Raw genomic sequence first — 20099 nt, 5'->3', positions numbered from 1 at the left:
CACCTTCCCAGAGCCTTAGGCAGGTGGGGGGCGGAGGTTGGGGGGATGGAGTTGGGGGGGGCGGGTTCTGGGCACCACCAAAATTTCTACAAACCTGCCACCCATGTTTTGAGGGTTCCTGACCCTGTGCGCCGTGCTGGCTCCTCCATGGCTGGGGCTCACTGCCCTGCAAGCCGACGCTCTGGCTCTCTGGTCAGGGCCGGCTTTAGGCCAATTCCCCTGAATCGGGCCCCGTGCCTAAGAGGGCCCCACACGCAGTGAGAATCTCTTCCCTGGCTAGAGGTGCCTATTTAATTTTTACTCACCTGGCGGTGCTCCAGGTCTTTGGCGGTGGTCCTTCGCTTGCTCTGGGTCTTCGGCAGCACTTCGGTGGCAGGTCCTTCAGTGCCGCCGAAGATCTGGAGCGAGTGAAGCCACCGAAGACCCGGAGCGACGCCCGGTGAGTACAAGCCCCATGTGTTTTTCTACTTCTTTTTTTTTTTTTTTTTAATAGTCATCCTTGCCGGGGCCCCATCGAAACTGTTTGAATTGGGCCCCGCACTTCCTAAAGCCGGCCCTGCTGGGAGCAGAGCTGCACCCACAGAGCCAGGTGCAGTGAGCAACTGGGGCCAGCCAAGGGGGGGACTTTGGGCAAAGGGCCCAGTGCAGAAAGACACCCCCAGCCAAGGGTCCTTGAAAGCCAGGCTGGGAGGGGGATCTTAAGCCGACGGGGGGCTGACGCTGGGAAGAAGGGCCCCACCACCCAAAGCCCGGAGGTGTGTGGTCACCACAATTGCAAGTGTCTAAACCGCAGCGTCCCTGCAGCACGGCCAGGGCCTGAGAAGGAGGCCAGGGACCTACAAGGAACAGACTGTGAACTGCCTTGTTGTCCAGAGACACTGGTTGTGGTGTTCCCTGCCACAGAGCAGGGTGATGTGTTTTCCTGTAACCTTTCCCATTTTTCCTTATTTTTTAAAAATTAATTGTTAATTAAACAACTTGTATTTGCTTTAAATTGTATGGAATAATCAGTGGGTCAGGGAAGAGCCCAGTGTGAAAAAAACACCCTAGGACACCCTAGCCCCTGTCCTAGGTGACCACAGCAGGGTTGGGGGTTGAGCCCCCCAGGAATCCTGGGCCCAGCCTTGTCGGGGTTACGAGGGCTCTGCCAGACAGGAGAGTGGAAGGGGAGTCCTCAAGGGCAGGGAGGCCTCTGGGTAAAGGAAGTGGGAGCGAGGACTCAGATCCTTTCGCTAGCCCACTTCACCGGGGTAGTGCAGAAGGCAGGAAAGTTCCCCACAATAGCAGGACCATTCCCTGCTTACACATGCATCTAATCCCAGTTTGGAGTAAAAAACCCAAGCGAAACTCAACACCCGGCACCTCGGGCAGTAACTGATGCCAGTGCAAAGCTAAAAAACACAATCTGCTACGGCTCAGGCAAAAGCTCTGTAGCTAGGGCTGTACTAGACAGTCTCCAGAAGGCGGCTCCTCCCTGCCGAGCCAGGGCACTGCTTTTTGGCATCCTTAGGGCCGTCCTTAGGATTTATGGGGTTCTACTGTTAGGCCTAAATAAAACGTAACCCAAAGCCAGTTGTGTCAACCGGAACAAAGTCAGGCTAACAGCCTAACAGAGGTTTATGGGTAATTCATAGGTGGAAAGTCCCAGGGAGTTGCAGGTCCGTCTCTCACAAAGTTACGCAACCATGAGATAAGAAAGGGACTGCATTCCTAGCATGGTACCAAACGTACTGATGTAGAAACGATTTGTTTAAAGAACTCATAAGAAGCCAAGATTCCAAACTTCCAGACCCCCTGTGCAGTACTCCCTGTTTCTGTTCTATGTCTATTCCTAATAATTACATTTTAGATTGATTAGTGATTGTTAAGGTATCATAAATCATGTAAAACATTTAATCTTGTAGAACATAAAAATGTATGTATGGTAAAATATTCTAGTTTCAAAAGAAGGAGGGTGGCTACTTAACTAGGTAATTGCAATTGTGATGATGTGACGGAACTGTCTATATAAACCTAGGTAATTTTGTAAAGAGGTTAGCTGGTTCTCTTTAGGAGACGAGCTTGCTCTCTATCGTCATTGTGCACCCTTCAATAAAAAGCTTTCTGTTTGAACCTTGCTGGTGTTGGCTGTCTCTCTCGCGGTCAGACAACGAACCTTGCCGTTTGGGGTACCAGGGTCCCCAACACTATGCAGTATTATTAAACTGGTGCCCCTATGCCCCACGGCAGCCTGAGCTTGCAGCCCGGCGGGGGGGGCGGAGGGACAAAGCAGAAAGAATAACAAGATGCCCGGCCCGCCTCACGATGGCATAGAGTCACAGTTCCCCGCAGAGACCCTGTAACGGGTTGACTCACCCTTGCAGCGCCTCCTGCTGGTGACTCCGGGAATTAGCTCGTTCCAGTGTCCAGAGCGCACTCTGCAGGCCGGTGACCCGCCTTCCAGCTACTGGCCCCCATGTCCCTCGCAGGACCCCGGTGCCCCTTTCACATGGGGTGCTGCCCCTTGGCAGTAACCCCTTTCTCTCAGGCTCTCCCCTCCCCAGGGAACCCCCACCCTCTTTCCTCACCTTGCCTCAGTATATGGCTACTGCCAGTCACTGTCTAGCCCCGTGCCCTGGGGCAGACTGCAGTGTCAGCCACTCATCACTGGCAAGGAGGGTTTGGACCTGCTGCCTTGGCCTACCCCTGGGCTGCCTCTGCAACCCCTCACAGCCTCTTACAGGGGCCAGCTGGGCCTGATTGGAGCATGGCCACAGCTGAGCCTGCTTTCCCCAATCAGCCCAGGCTTCTTGCCCCAGCCACAGCCCTCTCCTGCCACAGCCCCTTCGCAGGGCTGTTTTTAATCCCTTCAGGGCAGGAGCAGGGGTCCATCCTGCTTCACACCCCTGTACCTTCTCCCTCACACAGAATGGACGTGCCGAACCTAACTAAAAGCACTAAACTTGGGAATAAAAAATGTCAGTCACAGGTTTTTTGATATTCCCTGAAGTTTGTCAGACATTTATTTGCCAAAACTTTGTAGTAAAGGCGAATCAGCTGTCTTGCTGAACACAACATTAAATATTATGCAATATGTGATGCAGCTCTTCTCCGTTTTACATTTTCTTAATCAGTATTTCTAAGCTGATTTTATATTTCAAATGTACTCTTAAGCCTTCATAAAGTAATCAGTCCAGATTACTGCATATTTAACTCACTGAAACAGACAGTATTTTAAATTAATCAGTCACAGTGGTTTAGTGTGTTCATAACAATGTTCATTGCTTTTAGAAAAAGGGAACACAGATTTACTGTGTGTGATCTCCATAACAATACACATGTTTATGAAATTTCGCCAACTTTCAAAAACATGTTTCCAAAGATGTTAGGCATAACAAAGGATTTGATATCTTACTGCGGTACTGATTTTGCTTAAAACTAGTTCATCAGATAGTCAGAAGTAAAGAAAGGGAAACTCTTTGTCCAGCTATCTGGACGCAAAGGGCTGTTGTCCATTTAAGGGCTCTCTTCAATGGTGGGGGTGGGGGTGAAGGGAGAAATGGATGGACAGAAAGGACAGGAAGACTTTGGAAGTAAGTTTTTTTTTACTATAGTAATTAAAATGCGTATTTAAATAAGGGTGGTCTTTTGAAGAATTTATTTAAAAAGACATATGTCTGACGATCCCAGCATTTAAGGCTAAAGATGATTGTGCATCTAAAAATCTATGCAAGGATTTTTTAGAGATGTGATTTTATCATCTTCACCAACTCGCTAATGAAATATTTTTAAAGCAAATTTTAAACTAAGGTCCTGTAGACAAGGGCCGGCTCCTGACCCCAGCGCGCCAAGCGTGTGCTTGGGGCAGTGTGCTGCGGGAGGGCAGCAGGGGCGGCTCTAGACCCCAGCGCGCCAAGCAGGCGCGTGGGGCGGCCCTTTCCCGGGGGGGCGGCATTTGGCTCCGGTGGACCTGCCGCAGGCATGCCTGCGGCAGATCCACCGGAGCCCGGGACGAGCGGACCTGCCGCAGGCATAACTGCGGGGGGTCCCCTTTTGCCGCGGCTCCGGTTGAGCTCCCGCAGGCATGCCTGCGGCAGGTCCACCGGAGCCGCGGGACCACGGCACCCGCCGCAGTCATGCCTGCGGCAGGTCCGCTCGTCCCGGGCTCCGGTGGACCTGCCGCAGGCATGCCTGCGGGAGCTCAACCGGAGCTGCGGGAAGAGGGGACCCGCCGCGGGACCGGGGAAGGGCGGCGCAGCGCACCGCGCTGCTTGGGGCAGCCTACTTTCTAGAGCCGCCCCTGGAGGGCAGCAGGCGGCTCCAGTGGACCTCCCGCAGACGTGCCTGCGGAGGGTCCGCTGGTCCCGCAGCTCCGGTGGAGCATCCGCAGGCACGTCTGCGGGAGGTCCACCAGAGCCGCGGGACCAGCGACCGCCAGAGCGCCCCCCGCGGCGTGCCGCCCTGCTTGGGGCGGTGCAATTCCTAGATCCGCCCTTGCTGTAGACTGACATGTCCTGAGTAAATGTGACAGTCATGCACAACTGTTTTTGTCAGTACATTCAGAAACTGACAGTACATATCTGGGGGTTGACAAATGCCTGTTAAGTGGCTTCATTACCCCTTGACTGGCTCTTTAACAGTTTCAGTGTTGTGCTAATAGGTCTGGCAGGCTGGAGGCTTTTTCTCTTTTAACTACTAGATCCCTTTCCCAGGAAGATGCCTCGGAGCCTGCAGGAAGGGTCAGAACAGGGATAGGAAAACCAGGAGGGTGGACACTAAGACCCAGTGGGCGCCCCCAACCACTTGGCGCCCTAGGCACCGCCTAGTTCACCTAGTGGTTGCGCTGGCCCTGTAAATGACACCCTTCAGCCCACATGTAGCTTGCAGCACCATTTTTGCTGTCTTAGTGCTTAATTTGTAATGACTAGGGTGACCAGATGACAAGAACAAAATATCGGGACACATGGGGGGTGGAGGTAGCCACAGTCTCCCCCCCCTACCGCCCCAATGGAGCCACTGTGGTTGGTGGTACAGAGCCCCAACTCCCGGCGCAGCCCCGCCATGGGTTGGGGGCTCAGGGCCCCGGCTCTGGGTGCAGCCTCACCGCGGGTCGGGGGCTCACGGGCCCCGCTCCAGCCCTGCTGCAAGCTGTGGGTTGGGGGTGCATGGCCCTGCCCCGCGCCACAAGCACACGACCCTGGCTCCGCCCGCAGCCCTGCCGCTTACCTGGGGGATGGTTCCCACCCTCTGGGAAGCACCTGGCGGGTTCCTCTGGCTCCTAGGGTCAGCGGCGGCCAGTGGGGTCTCCACTCCATGTGCTGCGCCTGCCGCAAGCACTGGCTCCAGCTGCCATTGGCTGGAAGCTGTGGGGCGGGACTTACTGGGGCAGCCGGTGTGTGTGTGTGTGTGTGTGTGTGTGTGTGTGTGTGTGTGTGTGTGTGTGTGTGTGTGTGTGTGTGTGTGTGTGTGTGTGTGTGTGTGTGTGTGCGCGCGCGCCCTGTCCACGCCCACAGCTCCCATTGGCCGTGATGGAGCCAGCGCTTGTGGTAGGTGCAGCATGGAGAGACACCCCCCGGGCCGCCCCTGTGCCTAGGGGCCGCAGGGTCCTGCTGCCCGGCATTTCCTGGGAGCCGCCCCAAATAAGCACCGCCAGGACCCCAGGTGAGCGCTCGCCAGTGTACTCCTCCAGCCCCGAGCCAAAATATCGGGACGTCTGGTCACCCTAGTAATGACAGACCTGCCGGGGCTCAAGCCATTTTTTTTACAGCCATAACTGATGCAGCAAGCCCAGAGATGCCTTGGCTATGAATTGCCGAGCCTAAACGTGCCAAAACTCAGCCCTGGCACAAATTAAGCACTGTGCTGCCTCGGAATGTGCCCCGGTGCCTTAATCAGAGGCAGTGGAGTTTGTGGCAGAGCATGAGAATGGCCAGACTGGTCCAGATCAAAGGTCCATCTAGCTCAGCGTACTGTCTGCCAACAGTGGCCAATGCCAGGTGCTTCACAGGGAATGAACAGAACTGGGCAACTCTCGAGCAATCCATCCTCTGTCATCCACTCCCAGCTTCTGACAAACAGAGGCTAGGGACATTCAGAGCTAGTCTACACTAGCATTTCTCCAGCGGCCCAACTAATCGTTGGGGGCACAGAACTTCTCCGGCCCTGGGGCCGCGGTGGCAGGGAGAGCGAGCGCCTCCTGGCTCCAGGGCTGCAGGGAGGAGAGCGCGCTCCTGCCAGAGCCGGGACAGGGAGGAAGAGAGGGAAGCGCAAGCTCCTGTCAGAGCCAGGGGGGAGGACAGAATGTCTAGCACCCAAAAAGACGTCAAAATTCAATTTCTGCACACCCCTGTCTGCGCCTGGTGATAGCTCTGTCAGTGAGAGGAGCTCTCTCGCCAACATAGCACTGTCCACACCAGCACTCAGGCTGGTGTAACTTACATCGCTCCAGGGGGTGGTTTTTTCCACACCCCAAGCGACATATGTTATACCGACGTAAGTGCTAGTGTGTACAAGCCCTCAGAGCATGAGGGTGCATCCCTGACCCTCTTGGCTAACAGCCATTGATGGACGTATCCTCCAGGAACTTACCTACTTCTTTCTGAACCCTGTTATAGTTATGGCCATCACAACATCCCCTGGCAATGAGTTCCACGGGTTGAGGGTGCGTTGTGAGAGCCAGAGCCCCTCTGTCTAGCCCTGCAGTGCTTTTCTTACACTAAATATTTCTGCACCTGGTAAGAAAGTTGAGACATCTGTTAAAGGATCCAGACAATTTCCCCAGCCACAATTTCCCCACCCTCCTTCAGCACTGACTGTTGCCTCATGTGGTTTACAGCATCTACCCCGAAGTGACCCCTACCCCCTAAAACATATACAACCATCAGAAGAACAAATTCCTGGGAGATTATTGGATGACCCTTAAATGGAGATTGGGCCTACACAATCACCTAGTCATTTGTTATTGTGACCTTTGTGTATAGATTTCCAGCCCCCTGCATTTAAAAATTAGTCAGGTCTCCAAAATCACGAGATTATTGTAAATAATCATGAGATTTTTAAAAACTAATTCATGGGTTGTTTTATTTGTTTTCTGAGCCTCTGGGGGTTATGTTTCTAGACTTTTCTCTATAAGCACAAGAGGTAGAAACTTAGGGCCAGAGGTGAATTAACACACAGGTCACAGGGCCCATGCCCAGAAGCAGGAGCACCGGAATCTGTGTACAAGTCGGAGGGGCCACTGGTGCCAGAACTGTGGCCCCGCCCCCCGCTCCGCCTCTTCCTCCAAGAGCCACCCAGGGAGTCAGGCCACTGTGGGGAGCAGCAGACCTACCACCTGCCCTGTGGAGTTTGGGGGGGGGGGGCCAAGAGCAGCCCCCTGCCCATGTCCCCACCCCCCTGGGGTGCGCCGCCCAGGGCAGGTGCAAGATCCAGGGCTCCCTACAGCGTCCTGGGCTCCCTGGATGGCTCTTACCACAGCCTGGCTCTGGCTTCTGGCCAGAGGGCGGGGCCTCATGGAGGGAGGAGGAGAAGGGGGCGGGGCCCTGTGGGGAGGGAGCTGTGTGGGAGGGGTCCAAATATTCTTTGTGCCCAGGGCCGCAATAAATCTTCATCCGCCTCTGCTTAGGGCTTGTACACGTTACCACATATGTTGGCATAACATATGTCGCTCAGGAGTGTGAACATAAGTTACACCAATGTAAGCCCCAGCGTGCACAGAGCTGTGTTGGCAGGAGCGCTTCTCCCACCAAGGTGGGTTTATTATGCCGGGGGGGGAGAGCTCTCTCTCATTGGCAGAGAGTGTCTTCACAAGACGCAATGCGGCACCGCGGCTCTGCAACGCGAGTCCTTAGTGAAAGCCCAAGTTGCTCACAGGATTCCAGGAGCTGGGACTTGCAATCAAATGAGGAGCGCTGGCAGCACCGAAATTTAAGGGGAGCTTGGTAAAGTTGGGAGGGTGCTATGACTCAGGGGCTATGCTAGTCAGAATAGTCTGATTATATGGCAGTGGATTATTGGATTCATCCTTGAATTGTTCTTTCTCAGCCATCCTACAGTGGGGTGGTTGAACTTGTCAAAGGGGTCCCCATTGCATCCTTCTTTTAGCCTTGGCTTATTGAATTGGCAATTTTATTACATAACCTTATACCCATCATTATTACATAGCCATGTTATTTATTATGTAGGCTGTGAGCTTGCAAGCAATTAAGCACACAATCCAGGATAAGCTACAAACATACTTATGGACTGCAAACTCTCTGGGGCAGGGACTGTTTCTCCCTGTGTGTCTGTGCAGCGCCTGGCACAACGGGGCCCTGATCTCAGGGCCTCTATCCCACTTCACAATATTACCAGAAAATAAATACAAATCTGCAAAGCAACACAATGTTTTCACAAAAGTTTATTTTCCCATAGAAGTGACGGTGCTTCGCATCCAGCCAGGACACACATACGGGGTCTGCAACAAGGAAAAGGCACTGCAGCCTGTAAAGGGTTAACAGGTCACATGGCTAGTTGGGGCAGCATGTTAAAGTTAAAGGGGAGTGAAGTGGGGGTGGAAGTGGAGGGTCCCTGGGAATGGGGGCAGGGAGACAGGAAGGAATTGTGAGGGGAGGTTCTGAGACTTAGCATTTGGGGGGAGGGGTTTAGTATGGGGGGGAGGGGCTCCAGGCTGGGAGGGTTGGTTCCTACCTGCTCCCAGGCCCTTTCCAGCTTCCTTGGTCCCACTCTTGCCCTCCTCCCCCCCCCCAAGCTGTGCGCCAGTTGTGCAAGGTTGCAATATTTCCATTCCGGGGGCACCAGCTCCCTGGCTTTGCCAGTTCTGGGGTGGGGGGTGTCCTCTTTATTCCTGGGGGGCTGGAGTGGGGAAAACCTCTGGGAACTAGGGCCCAGCAGGTGGATTTGCTTTTCTTTAGTGGACAATAAAACCATTGACGGTTGATGTCAAATGCGCAGATGTCCATCAGCTGGGGGTCCGGCCCCCGTGTCTCCGGTGGAGCTCTGGCTGATTCCCGCCAGCAGGGGCTCTGGCCCCAGATTCTGACATGACATCTATAAGTAAAGCTGAAAATACTATGGATGTTTCAGAGACCGCAGGCCTTTTACTGTCCCGATCGGTCATGCCGCTTTCTATAGCGGGAAAGCTGCTTTCTGGCAGAGCCATTTTAAGTCAGTGTCGCAGACGTCATAATCAATCTTAGTCTTTATTAACTCTCCACAGTTGCTCTCTGCACCCTGACTTGATTCTGGGACCCTGTGGAATGAAGCAGAAAGTCACCGTCAGTTTGTTTCGGTTGATTAAGGAGTCTGTAGCAGCTCTTCCTCTTCTTTCATCTCTGTATTCCACCCCGCCCCCCCAGCCCCATTGTGGGAAATGGGTTGGTCAGACAGGTCCTGGAGAACCCGTGTCCATGTTACCAAACCGTAAGCAACACGACCCCATTACGCCCGTCATGGTGCCCGACCTGGGGAGTCAGCTCTGCAGCACACCCTGTGTAACTCTGTGCCTGAGACACAATCTGGTCCTGAAAGTGAAGTTACAGCCCCACTGCTCAAGCACTGACCACTTCAGTTTAACAGCCCAGGGCCTGTCTACACAGGAACTGGAATGGAAATAAGGATATTAGTTGTCATTCACAACTTGCTGCAAGTCTGCCTGTGGACCCTTTTATTGAGGACTAAGAGGGAACCTCCTTGAATTTCACTTAAATCAGTAAATTACTGCTCTGTTTCTGAGTCCTTTCAGTTCTAGTTACCATGCAAAGAAGCCCAAAGGAACATTGTCATCGAAAGTCCTGTGTTAATTCACAAATGAGGCTGCTGCCTGCTCAGACAGGCTTCATTAGTGTATCTGCAAACTCCACAATATGGCTTATTATGAGGAGCAGGCCAACATTTTGCCGAAGGGACCATTTTCCCATTGGGAAAAGCTGCTTGGACTGAATTGAAATGTCCCGGGGGAATGTATCGATTTCCTTGAGATTCTTGATATTTTGCTCAGGTTGAAATGTTTTGCTTTGTATTTTTCTTTTCATTTTGCCTCTTTTGTTTTGACTTTAATTTTACACTAGCATTAGCACCCACAAGCTATATCAGAAGGCTCCAGGATGGTCTGTTTTCATGCTGAAGCCTAGGGTGGCTGTAGAGTCACTGTGCAGTGATGGAGACAGCTACATGCACGTCTGAGAGCTCTTTTTGGCCAGAATATCGCCCAGTTCCACCCTCGCTGGGTTGTGTTCGTGGCTACAGTCCAGTTTTCCAGTTCTCAGCGATGATGACTTTACAAATCACACCCTGGGACAGCAAGGCAGGTCTCTATGTCCTGCCAAGAGTCCTAGGCCATTGTGATATCAGAGGTGACGACAGCCAATCACCAGGATTATTCTACAGCTAATTTGAATGCAACTGTGCCATTGGTTCCATGAGGGAAAGGGCATAGATGCTGGATTACTTGGCCCAATCTCCACAGCCAATTGCCACTGCTACCAGTTTTAAATCTGTTAAAAAACATAATAATAATAAGAGTTGAAAGGATGAAAAAAATTGTTTCACAGAAAATTCAGTGAATTTCACAGTTTCACAGAAAATGTCAAGTTTCACAGAAACTTCACCTTCTTGTTCCTAAGCTTTGAGAGCCCTACAGTGGTTGTTTAGCTAGTTAGCCGCTGACATCGATGGGACAGGTGACGTGGGAGGAAGTAAAGGCAGCTGGCAGGATGTAAGCTGGGCTAGAATGTGTTTGGGTGTAACTTTGTGCTGAGGCTGTTTTCCTGGCTATATAAATAAATTGATCGATTAGCATCCACTAGGCAAGTATTTTAATTGCTTTTGCAATGCAACATTCCTGGGTGGGGTGCAGGTATTGAACTCATGGCCTATGTGTCTAAAAAAGCACAAGTCACTCGCGGGAGCTAAAGGACGCAGCTAGATTAGTTTAAAGTCGGTCTCAGACTCCTAATATCTGTCATGCAGCCCCTAGAGTCATACCGTAAGCCTGGGTGACTGTGAGGATTTTGCACCCCGAATGGCTACAAACTGGGGGCAAGAGCTCCCAATGCCTATGGGGAGTGTTCCCTCTGCACCACCTCTTAGGAAGATGCAGCAAGCTCTGTCCTCTTCAGCTGGCCAGCTCGGCCTCCTTCACCGTGTCTACAGCCCTGAGGGGTGCTGGCGGGAGCAATGGTACTGGGAAACAGGAGAGCAGTTATGCCTGGCTTCTGTGCAGGGGACCACAACGGGTGAAAGGCGAAGGTTGGTTGGTTGTTTCTTCTCTGTCCCTTCCCTTGTGCATCTGTCAAGCCTTTAGTCTGGAGAGCAACAGGCGAGTTCTGCAAATTTTGTGCACACCCACTGGGCACCCCAGCCAGAGCTTTTATTTACCTGGGTAAAGGGTGTTTTCACATGGAGATTGAGGAACACTCATTAGAGAGCAGCAGAACTGCATGCACAGGTCCCCATTCCAGGTAAATATAGACATGCAAATCGTGTCTTTCTGAATTTGGGTCATGTCACTGATCTGGTTGCGCTCCCCCTGCTGGTGGCTCACCAGATTGCTGTGAGAGGCTCCAGGCCCTGAATCCTCCCACTGTGCTTTAAGCTTCCCTGCATCTCAGGCCTTAGGCACCGACTCCGTGGGTGCTCCAGGGCTGGAGCACCCACATGGGAAAATTAGTGGGTGCTCTGCACCCACCGGCAGCCAAGCTCCCCCCACCCTCACCCCAGCTCCTCCTCTTCGCCTGAGCGTGGCACGTCCCTGCTCCTCTGCCTACCTCCCAGGGCTCCCCCCCGGCTGTCGCCAAACAGCTGTTTGGCAGGGTTAGCGTGCTCCGGCAGTGGGGGGAGAAGCAGGAACGTGGAGCACCCAGGGGAGGAGGTGGGTAAGAGGTGGGGCCAGGGTGGGGATTTGGGGAAGGAGTTGGAATGTTGGCAAGGAGGGGGCAGAGTTGGGGTGGGGACTTTGGGGAAGGTTTGGAATGGGGGCAGGGAAGGGGTGGGAACAGGCAGGGCAGGGGCGGGGCCTCAAGGAAGGGCTGGAGTGGGGGCGGGGCTTGGGGTAGATGGGGGGGGGTCGAGCACCCAGGGGAAAGAGGGGAAGTCGGCGCCTATGCAGCTGGCCACAGGTCTGTTTTCTCCCTTGGCTTCGCTGGCACATTTCCTGGACACCCACCCTCAGTCTGCCCCCCCTGCTTGGAAACGGAGCCCCTCAGCCCACCCGCCCTAGCAACCTGCAACGAACGCAAGTAGTTTAAACACACCCTCTGCCAGTAGTGCACCAAAGGTCTGAGCCTCCAGCCCCGGGAGACTGTTAAACATTCTCAGGGGACACAGGGCAGTTGTAGGGTTGCCAACTCTCCTGGACCGGATGCCATTTTGCAGCAATGGCGTCCCCATTTGCGTCAATGGCGTCCCCATTTGCGTCAATGGCGTCCGGTCTGAGAGAGTTGGCAACCCTAGGCAGTGGTGAAGTGTGAAATGCACAGACAGGCTTTGCACAGAATTCGAACAGCGCTAGTGCCCTCTGCTTCAGACAAAGCCCAAGTGAGAACAGATCATTTAGAAAACAACCAGCACGCCATGCCCTTCACTAGCTCCCCCTTCCCTTGGGCATCCTTGCGGGGTCTGTGCTTTGGCAGGCAGGGGTCCCTCTGCTCCATCAGCTTGAGCTGATAAAAATCATAGACCTGCAGAGCTGGAAGAGACTTTGAGAGGACGGATACACACACCTAGTTCTCCCTGTGCTGAGTCAAGCAAGACCAAGCTCACAGAACAGCTAATGCGGATGAGAGGTCAGCTCCTGCCCTTTCATAACCTTCCACATCCTCTGTTTTATAAGCTTAATATGTAAGACTGTGATTCCAGCCCCTCCCCAACAGGTGACCTCATTGCTGGGCAGCCTCTCCTCTGCTAAACTAGTTTCTCGGGGCAGGGACCAGCCTCTTGTCTAGAGCAAGGATATTTCTGTGGTCAGGCACTTAAGTGATTGACCCTCTTTTGCTAGTCCTTCCTCCCCCACACCCCAGATTTCCAGTTCAACCTGGAGGCAAACACACACAAAGACGACAACTAGCCCCGCCTTCCCCCCACACAAACACCTTAAAATGAAGTTTACAGCTTGGTAAAGATACTGGGAACGTGCATAATCTTGCTCAAAGTCCTAAACTGGACAGACGGATTCCACCACGTGTCACTGGCGCAAGCCTTAAGTAAGCCGCGGTTTGGGGAGTGGGCATCTAAAGCAGGCTTAGATTATCCCGACAGCTGAGTCACACGTGAAATCCATTCCAGTGCCCTACACTGTGTCTCTCAACTGCTAGGAGCCCCAGGGGAGCTGGTGTGGGACACGCTGCATGGTCTGACCCAGCAAATTACATGGCAAGGCATTTTCTAAGCATGAAATAGTAAAACTCAGGAGACACTCACAGTTCTTCATGGACAGGGGCACCGTCCACCCAGGTCCACTTCCTCTGTGTAGAGTTAAATGATAATCCAATCCAAACAGCATGACCAGCTGGTATGACAGGCTGCAGGTCATTCTGCAAGAGAAGCGGCTGGGTGAATGTGTTGCTCTAGAAGTCTTTTATTTCTGCCCCAGCGTTAGCAGCATGTGGTATTAGACAGACCCCAACTTGCTGCAGTGCAGAAAAACCTAACGGCAATAAACAGGCACAACACGCTGTGCTGGAGAAAGTCGCTCGACTTCTCAGGGCCTCAGTTTCCCCTTTGTAAATGGGGACAATGAGCTGCTGTTTGACCGTCTGGTCTATTTGGATAGTAAACTCTTTGGCTCAAGGACCATGTCTCCCAATGGGCACAGCCAGCTCCCCCGGAATGAGGCCCCCATCCTCCCTGGGCCCACTAATTGTGCTCCCTGAATGGAAATAGATAATGATGATGCTGATGACATTATTATTCATAATAGATCTAAAATCGTACCTCCCTGAGCTGCTGACCGGCAAACAAAATATCTGTAACTCACTGCTGGGTTTGAACCACATTCTTACCAGTTACCTTTTCATGGAGGTGCCCGGCAGGTACTTAGATAATTATTGTTATTTGTGCTCTGGTAGAATTTAGGAACATGGGAATGGCCAGACGGGATCAGACCCAGGGTCCATCTAGCCCAGGGCCCTGTCTGCCACAGGGGCCGGCAACGGCTGGTTCAGAGGAAGGCGTAAGAACCCTGCAGCAACAGACGATCTCAGCCCACACTGGTTCCCATCCTGATCTCTAGTAGGTAGATTCTAGGTCTCTAACAGATCAGTGGCTTAAGCCCTGCAGCGGGAGGTTTACTGTCCTGTCTGTACAAAGCTCTTCCAGCATTAACTGAGATCTCTGGATATTCATTGTCCACGTTAGCTTCCAGTCTCTGTTTGACTTTTATTTTTGAGCCCCAATCAACTACCTGGGCCCCATTGTGCTAGGTCATGAAGTGGTTCTCGAACTGTGGGTCAGGCGGGACCCCAAAGTGGGTTGCTACCCCATTTTAATGACTTGCTGTGGCCCGAGGGCTTCAGCCTGGGGCAGGGGTGGTTGGGCTCCGGCCCTCCCTATCTGCCCGGGGCGGGGGGACTTGGGCTCCAACTCCATCCCCACTCCCCCGCCCGGGAGCATGTGGTAATTTTCGTTGTCAGAAGGGGGTCGCGGTGCAATGAAGTTTGAGAACCGCTGTATAGAGACAGGTAACAAAGAGAACAGAGACGTGATCAGTGGTGAGCTGGAGCAGGTTCTCACAGGTTCTCAAGAACCGGTTGCTAAAATTAGACCTCCGTGGAGAACCGGTTGTTAAAGGGCCAGGGGGTGGGCAAAGAACTTTGGTCTGTGGGCCGGACCATTCTGTTGCTCCCAGGATTCCCAGCTGGGGAGGCTGAGGCTCCCCTGGCCCTTCCCCCGCTTCCCCCCAGCTGCAGCGTGGCCAGCCGCCAGCACCAGCTGGGCAGCTGAGCTGAGCTCCGGAGTCGTCCTGCTGCCACTTTTTGAATGGCCCAGCAAGGTGTGTGTGGTGGGGGCTGCTGCAAGCTCCAGGGCTGGCCAGAGGAGAGGGGAGGGGGCAAGTGGGGCAATTGGCCCAGGCCCTGCAGGGGCCTCCGGCCCCATGATGATCTCTCCCTGGCCCCTCCCCCGCTCCCCCCCTTAAATCAGAACTTTTTATAGGGAACCGGTTGTTAAGATTTTGGCAGCTCATCACTGGACGTGATGAACGGCTCTCTCTGTGCTCCTAAAATGAAATGTACGTTACCAGCTGTTCCCAGTCCTGGATCACCAGCATTTGAGATCCCTTCCTTGAACAGTCGTCACGGCTCTTGCTCCAGGTGTTACCCTCCTTAGACAGCCAGTAGCACTTGTCCCGGTGCAGCAGCCAGTCGCTGGGGCAGAGTTTGCACCCGGAGCCACCTGCAGGGGGCAGTGGGAAAGGTGGAGATCATTAATGCTTCTGCAGTTTCTGAACACTGGGGAATTCTTTCCCTCCAGTCAACTGTGGAGTCAGAGAAATCTCCCAGAGCTAGTCCCTGCAGCCTTTCCTGTGGGCTGGCCTGTGCTCCCCTCCTGGCTAACCCACCCTCCTTCCAATTCCCTGAGCTGAAATCAGGGAATTTGTCAGTAAACCACTGCAGAGAAAGCATTAGAGACACGGCGCACTGCAGCAGAGGAAACAGAACAAGTCTTTAGTGCCTAGTGCTGCCGAATGGGAGGGATACGTTGAATAGGCCAGCGCGTGACACCCCCCCATATCAGTCCTCAACAGAAATTGAGCCCAGAGCTTGAATGCTAAAAGCACAACTCACTTGGACTAAAGAAGCAGCTCCCTCAGCTAGCAGCAGTAGTAGACTCATATCTTTATCTGTGGAACAGCCACTAGAGAGTGACACCCATAGCTCACACCGAACCAGTGTGAATGCAGCTGGGCTCACACAGCACAGCACAGCGGTGAGTGGGCCAGACAGCAGTCCCTTTGAGATGCAGGTGTGAAGTGGATCACAGTGAACTGCAGTTACCTGCTGAGCTTATCTGGGCTGGATCGCACAGACTCTGCTTCAGACGAGAAAACAAGTCCTCCAGGCTGGCGTTGCGTTCTCCTCCACTTCCGGTTCTCTGAGTGACACCGTCGCTTTCTGCAGGGTTTCCTTTTGGACAGGAGCCCTGACAAGCTTTGTAACAACATCCTGTAAAAGATAGTCAGGGATGGGAACATTGAGAGCACAGGGCCGTGATAGATCAGTGACAGAGGAGTGACTCTGGCTTGTTTGACACACACACTTGCACCAGTTTAACTTAATCAGTTTTTAAATTAGTGCAAAAGGCTTAAGAGCTGCTTATCTTGATTTTGATTACATGTCTTTTAACCCAATGTGGCCCCTATTGTGTGCGCAATTATACTGACACAGGAGTGTTTGTATCCGTTAATTCACAGCAGTGCAAACACTTTTATATTGGTATAACTACATCCACATTAGGGGCTTACACTGGTTCAGTACATTGGGTCTAAACGTAACCCCAGACTCATCAGTGAAAAGGCACAGGTGAAAAATAGCCAAAGCCCACAATCTGTTTCCATAGAAGCCATTTATTTCACTAGGTCACTGCATCAGTTACATCAGGGCACTCAGAGCAATTGGTTCAGGCTCTTTGCAGACTCAGGCAGTTATCCCTGCATCGGTTATACTTGAGGCATTTCCCCCGCTCAGAGCAATTGGCAAAGGCTCTTCTGTAGACTAATTATAAAGCTACGCATCCGAAGAAGTGAGCTGTAGCCCACGAAAGCTTCTGCTGAAATAAATGTTAGTCTCTAAGGTGCCACAAGTACTCCTGGTCTTTTTGCGGATACAGACTAACACGGCTGCTACTCTGAAAGCTTTAACTGTTAGAATCGCAATGTCTGCTGTCATTAAATAATTATTGTCTGACCCCACTGTTGTCCTACCACCCCATAATTTCCCACAACTGTGAACATTTAAATAGCTACAAATACAAAAATTTTAAAACCCATAATTTTGAAAGTTTAACTTGATAAAAATAGAAAAAAATTGTTTAAAAATAAACACTGATATTCTTTGTTGAAATCATAAAAAAAAAAAAATTGAAATCTGCCAAGCCTAGTTATACTGGTGCTTAGCTAAGGTGATAGATTCCCTAGAAATCTACCTAGAACAGATTGGATTTGATAGATTTAAAAAATTAGTTGGGATCCTGGACACTTACTCCAAGCGCCCAGTGCAATCACTAACGTCTGTATGATACAACAGGCCCCCAAAGCTCCTAGGGCAATTTTGTAACAAGGGGCACTCATAGGAGACCCTGGAAGATAAAAGATTTAGTGAAACATCATCGTTAATTAGTTAACTCCAGCAAAGTGCTTTGAATAGGAAAGATGCTAGAGCAGGAGTAAATGTTATCAGCCCTGAAACTTAGTTCCAAAATTCTCCCTGAAGCCAACCAGCGTGTTGCCAGCTGACACTGGAGTTTAATTCCTTGGGGGGTCACAGATTCCTTGCTTCATCCCAGACAACTTCACTCAATTTCAGATACTGCAGTGATGAGCGCGGGATTAGAACCAAGTAGAATCTCGGGTCTCATTGTCCACTATCCTCTCTTTAGGCTGTAAATACTTTAGGGGAGGGACTTCTTTCTGGTTATACGTCTGTACAGCACCTAACACAAAAGGGTCCCCTCGACCATGGATGGGGACTCTAGGTGCTATTGAAAAACAAAGACCAAATAATAACAACAATAATAAATGCTATTGTCAGCTCCAGCGGCAGGTCGGTAAGACTGTCATTTAAATTGAGATTTAAAAAATTAGTCTGCAAAATTACTTCAGCGGGAAATACTGGAACTCTGCCAACCTAACTCTGACCTGAGAAGAGGATTTCTTCAGTACCAGAATAATAACTGCACATCTAGCACCGGCAATACCAGAATCCAGACTCAAGTAACAATTTTTTCAGACTGAGCCTCTTTCTACTCCAGAGTATTGTCTGTACAGTCAGGGGAGGTGCCCAAGGTCACAGATCCAGGATTAGAACCCAGATCTCCTACTCGCTAGACCACATGGCCTCTCATACCCAGGGAAAATGCTTTCCACTCATTCCCTCCTTGAAATCTCTGGCATAAAAACCCAGATCTCAATGGTGGTGCGTCTCAGACTGGAGACATTCTACGCCAATACCTTGGCGTCCATCTGGAGACGGACTGGCTGAGTTTCCCCTCTTCGGCCGGAGGTTCAATACCGTGTAACCTTCGTCATCCTCCATCTTCCCCAAACTCAGTGGAGCTGCATCTTCATCAAGCAAACAAACCAAAATGAGAACTAAGTGCGCACAAGAGTGAAACTGACCTGCTCCAGCCTTTACGAGAAGTCCTGGCAGTTTCTTGGGACTGAGAGACCACACAGGAAATTTAGATTTGTGGGTTGAAACATGCTGCCCAGTTCTCAGGTCCAGCTGAGTGGGACTCTCGTGTCGGACGTATTCACCGCCCTGTTTGTGGTTCAGAAACATCTTTGAACAGAAAGTGGCTTTTTCTCTAGGTGCAAATCTTCATGGGAAATGTTCATTTCTTCGAAAATGTTTGCGGTTATTTGACAAAAAAAGGTGTTTTTCTGCTTTTTCCTTCCCCTTTCTCTCTCTTGTTTTATCTTTTTACCATTTTACCTCTGAAAAAGGAAGGAAAAAGAGAAGAGGCGAAAGCTAGAGAAAGAGGGGGTGGCACTAAAACCTTCCCCCCCCCTTATAAAAATATCATTATTATTTTGTAGAAAGATCTGGAACATATTTTTTTTTAAATCTTATGCAAACATGCCACCTTTGCACTCTGCGGCCCCAGAGCCTGCCTTCCCAAGTAGTTTGCATTGGGCCGGCTACGGCCCTGTAATCAGGGTGTTGCTCTAGTACAGGAACCAGGGATCACCCAATGAAATGAATGGGCCGCAGGTTTAAAACAAACAAAAGGAAGTATTTCTTCACACAATGCACTGTTAACCTGTGGAACTCCTTGCCAGAGGATGTTGTGAAGGCCAAGATTATAACAGGGTTCAACAAAGAACCAGATAAGTTCATGGAGGGTAGGTCCATCCATGGCTATTAGCCAGGATGGGCAGGGATGGTGTGTCTAGCCTCTGTTTGCCAGACGCTGGGAATGAGCGACAGGGGATGGATCACTTGATGATTCCCTGTTCTGTTCATTCCCTCTGGGGCACCTGGCATTGGTCACTGTTGGAAGACAGGACACTGGGCTAGATGGACCTTTGGTCTGACTCAGTATGGCTGTTCTTATGTTCAGGTAAAGCTTCAAACCAGGTAGTGACTGCGGTCCAAGGTGCCATTATATCAGCTGGTGTTCACCAGATGCAGCCTCTCTCTGGCCACATCTCCCCTGCCCCTGGATCATCCTCAGTGTCAAGGGGAATATAGAGACATCTACAGCAGCTCTGCCTATGGCACTGTTAGGAGTATCTCACAGTCTTTGTTGTATTTCTCCTTGCAACACCCTGTGATGATGCCATTATCTCTGTTTTACAGATTGGGAATGGAGACACAGAGAGGCTAAGTGACTCACCCAAGGTTCCACAGGAAGCATGTGTCAGAGCAGGGAATTGAACACTGGTTCCTGAAGTTCTAGACTAACAACTTAATTACCAGACCATTCTTCCTCTACGCCAGCTACTGGCTCCCCTACAACAAGCTCTCCTCAGCTGCACAGTGAAGGCAACGTGATGGACTCTTTGTGCTGTTGCAGTGGCACGAAGGGGCCATCTAAGGGGCTGAGAATCTGGCCCAGGTGATCTAGTCCTATGGATGTATGAATATTAGGCTGGAGATCTCAGCTCTTTCAGATGCAGGACCATTATAAGGCAGATAAAAATATATAAATGTAACCCCAACCTCGTCAGTGAAAAGAAACAAGTGAAAAATAGCTCTAGCCCCCAATCTATTTCCACAGAACCTTTTTATTTCACTAGGTCACTGCATCAGTTGCATCAGGTGCCAGGCAGTTCCTGCTTCAGAGTGATTGATTCAGGCTCTTTGCAAACTCAGGCAGGTATCCCTGCATCAGTTACACTGGAGGCACTTCCCCCTCTCAGAGCGATTGGCTCAGGCTTTCTGCAGGTCCAGGCAGACATTGCAGTG

General features: G+C 51.5%; 1 protein-coding gene across 1 annotated transcript; it reads right to left on the bottom strand.

The window, feature by feature from the left end:
* Window positions 1-9105: 9105 nt before the first annotated feature.
* LOC123345770 (killer cell lectin-like receptor subfamily F member 1) lies at window positions 9106-18249 on the bottom strand. The gene is made up of 5 exons (XM_044982819.1): window positions 18140-18249; window positions 15969-16136; window positions 15212-15366; window positions 13396-13508; window positions 9106-9229 (listed from the first exon to the last, which is right to left on the bottom strand). Exons 1-5 carry the CDS (start codon window positions 18222-18224, stop codon window positions 9106-9108), a joined length of 645 nt encoding a protein of 214 aa, XP_044838754.1. The 5' UTR covers window positions 18225-18249.
* Between the last annotated feature and the right edge of the window lie 1850 nt (window positions 18250-20099).

The sequence above is a fragment of the Mauremys mutica genome, chromosome 12 (assembly GCF_020497125.1).
Source record: "Mauremys mutica isolate MM-2020 ecotype Southern chromosome 12, ASM2049712v1, whole genome shotgun sequence".
In the NCBI taxonomy this organism is placed as follows: Eukaryota; Metazoa; Chordata; order Testudines; family Geoemydidae; genus Mauremys; species Mauremys mutica.
Note: the sequence above shows the minus strand (reverse complement) of the source record. Positions and strands in the feature narration are given on the sequence as shown.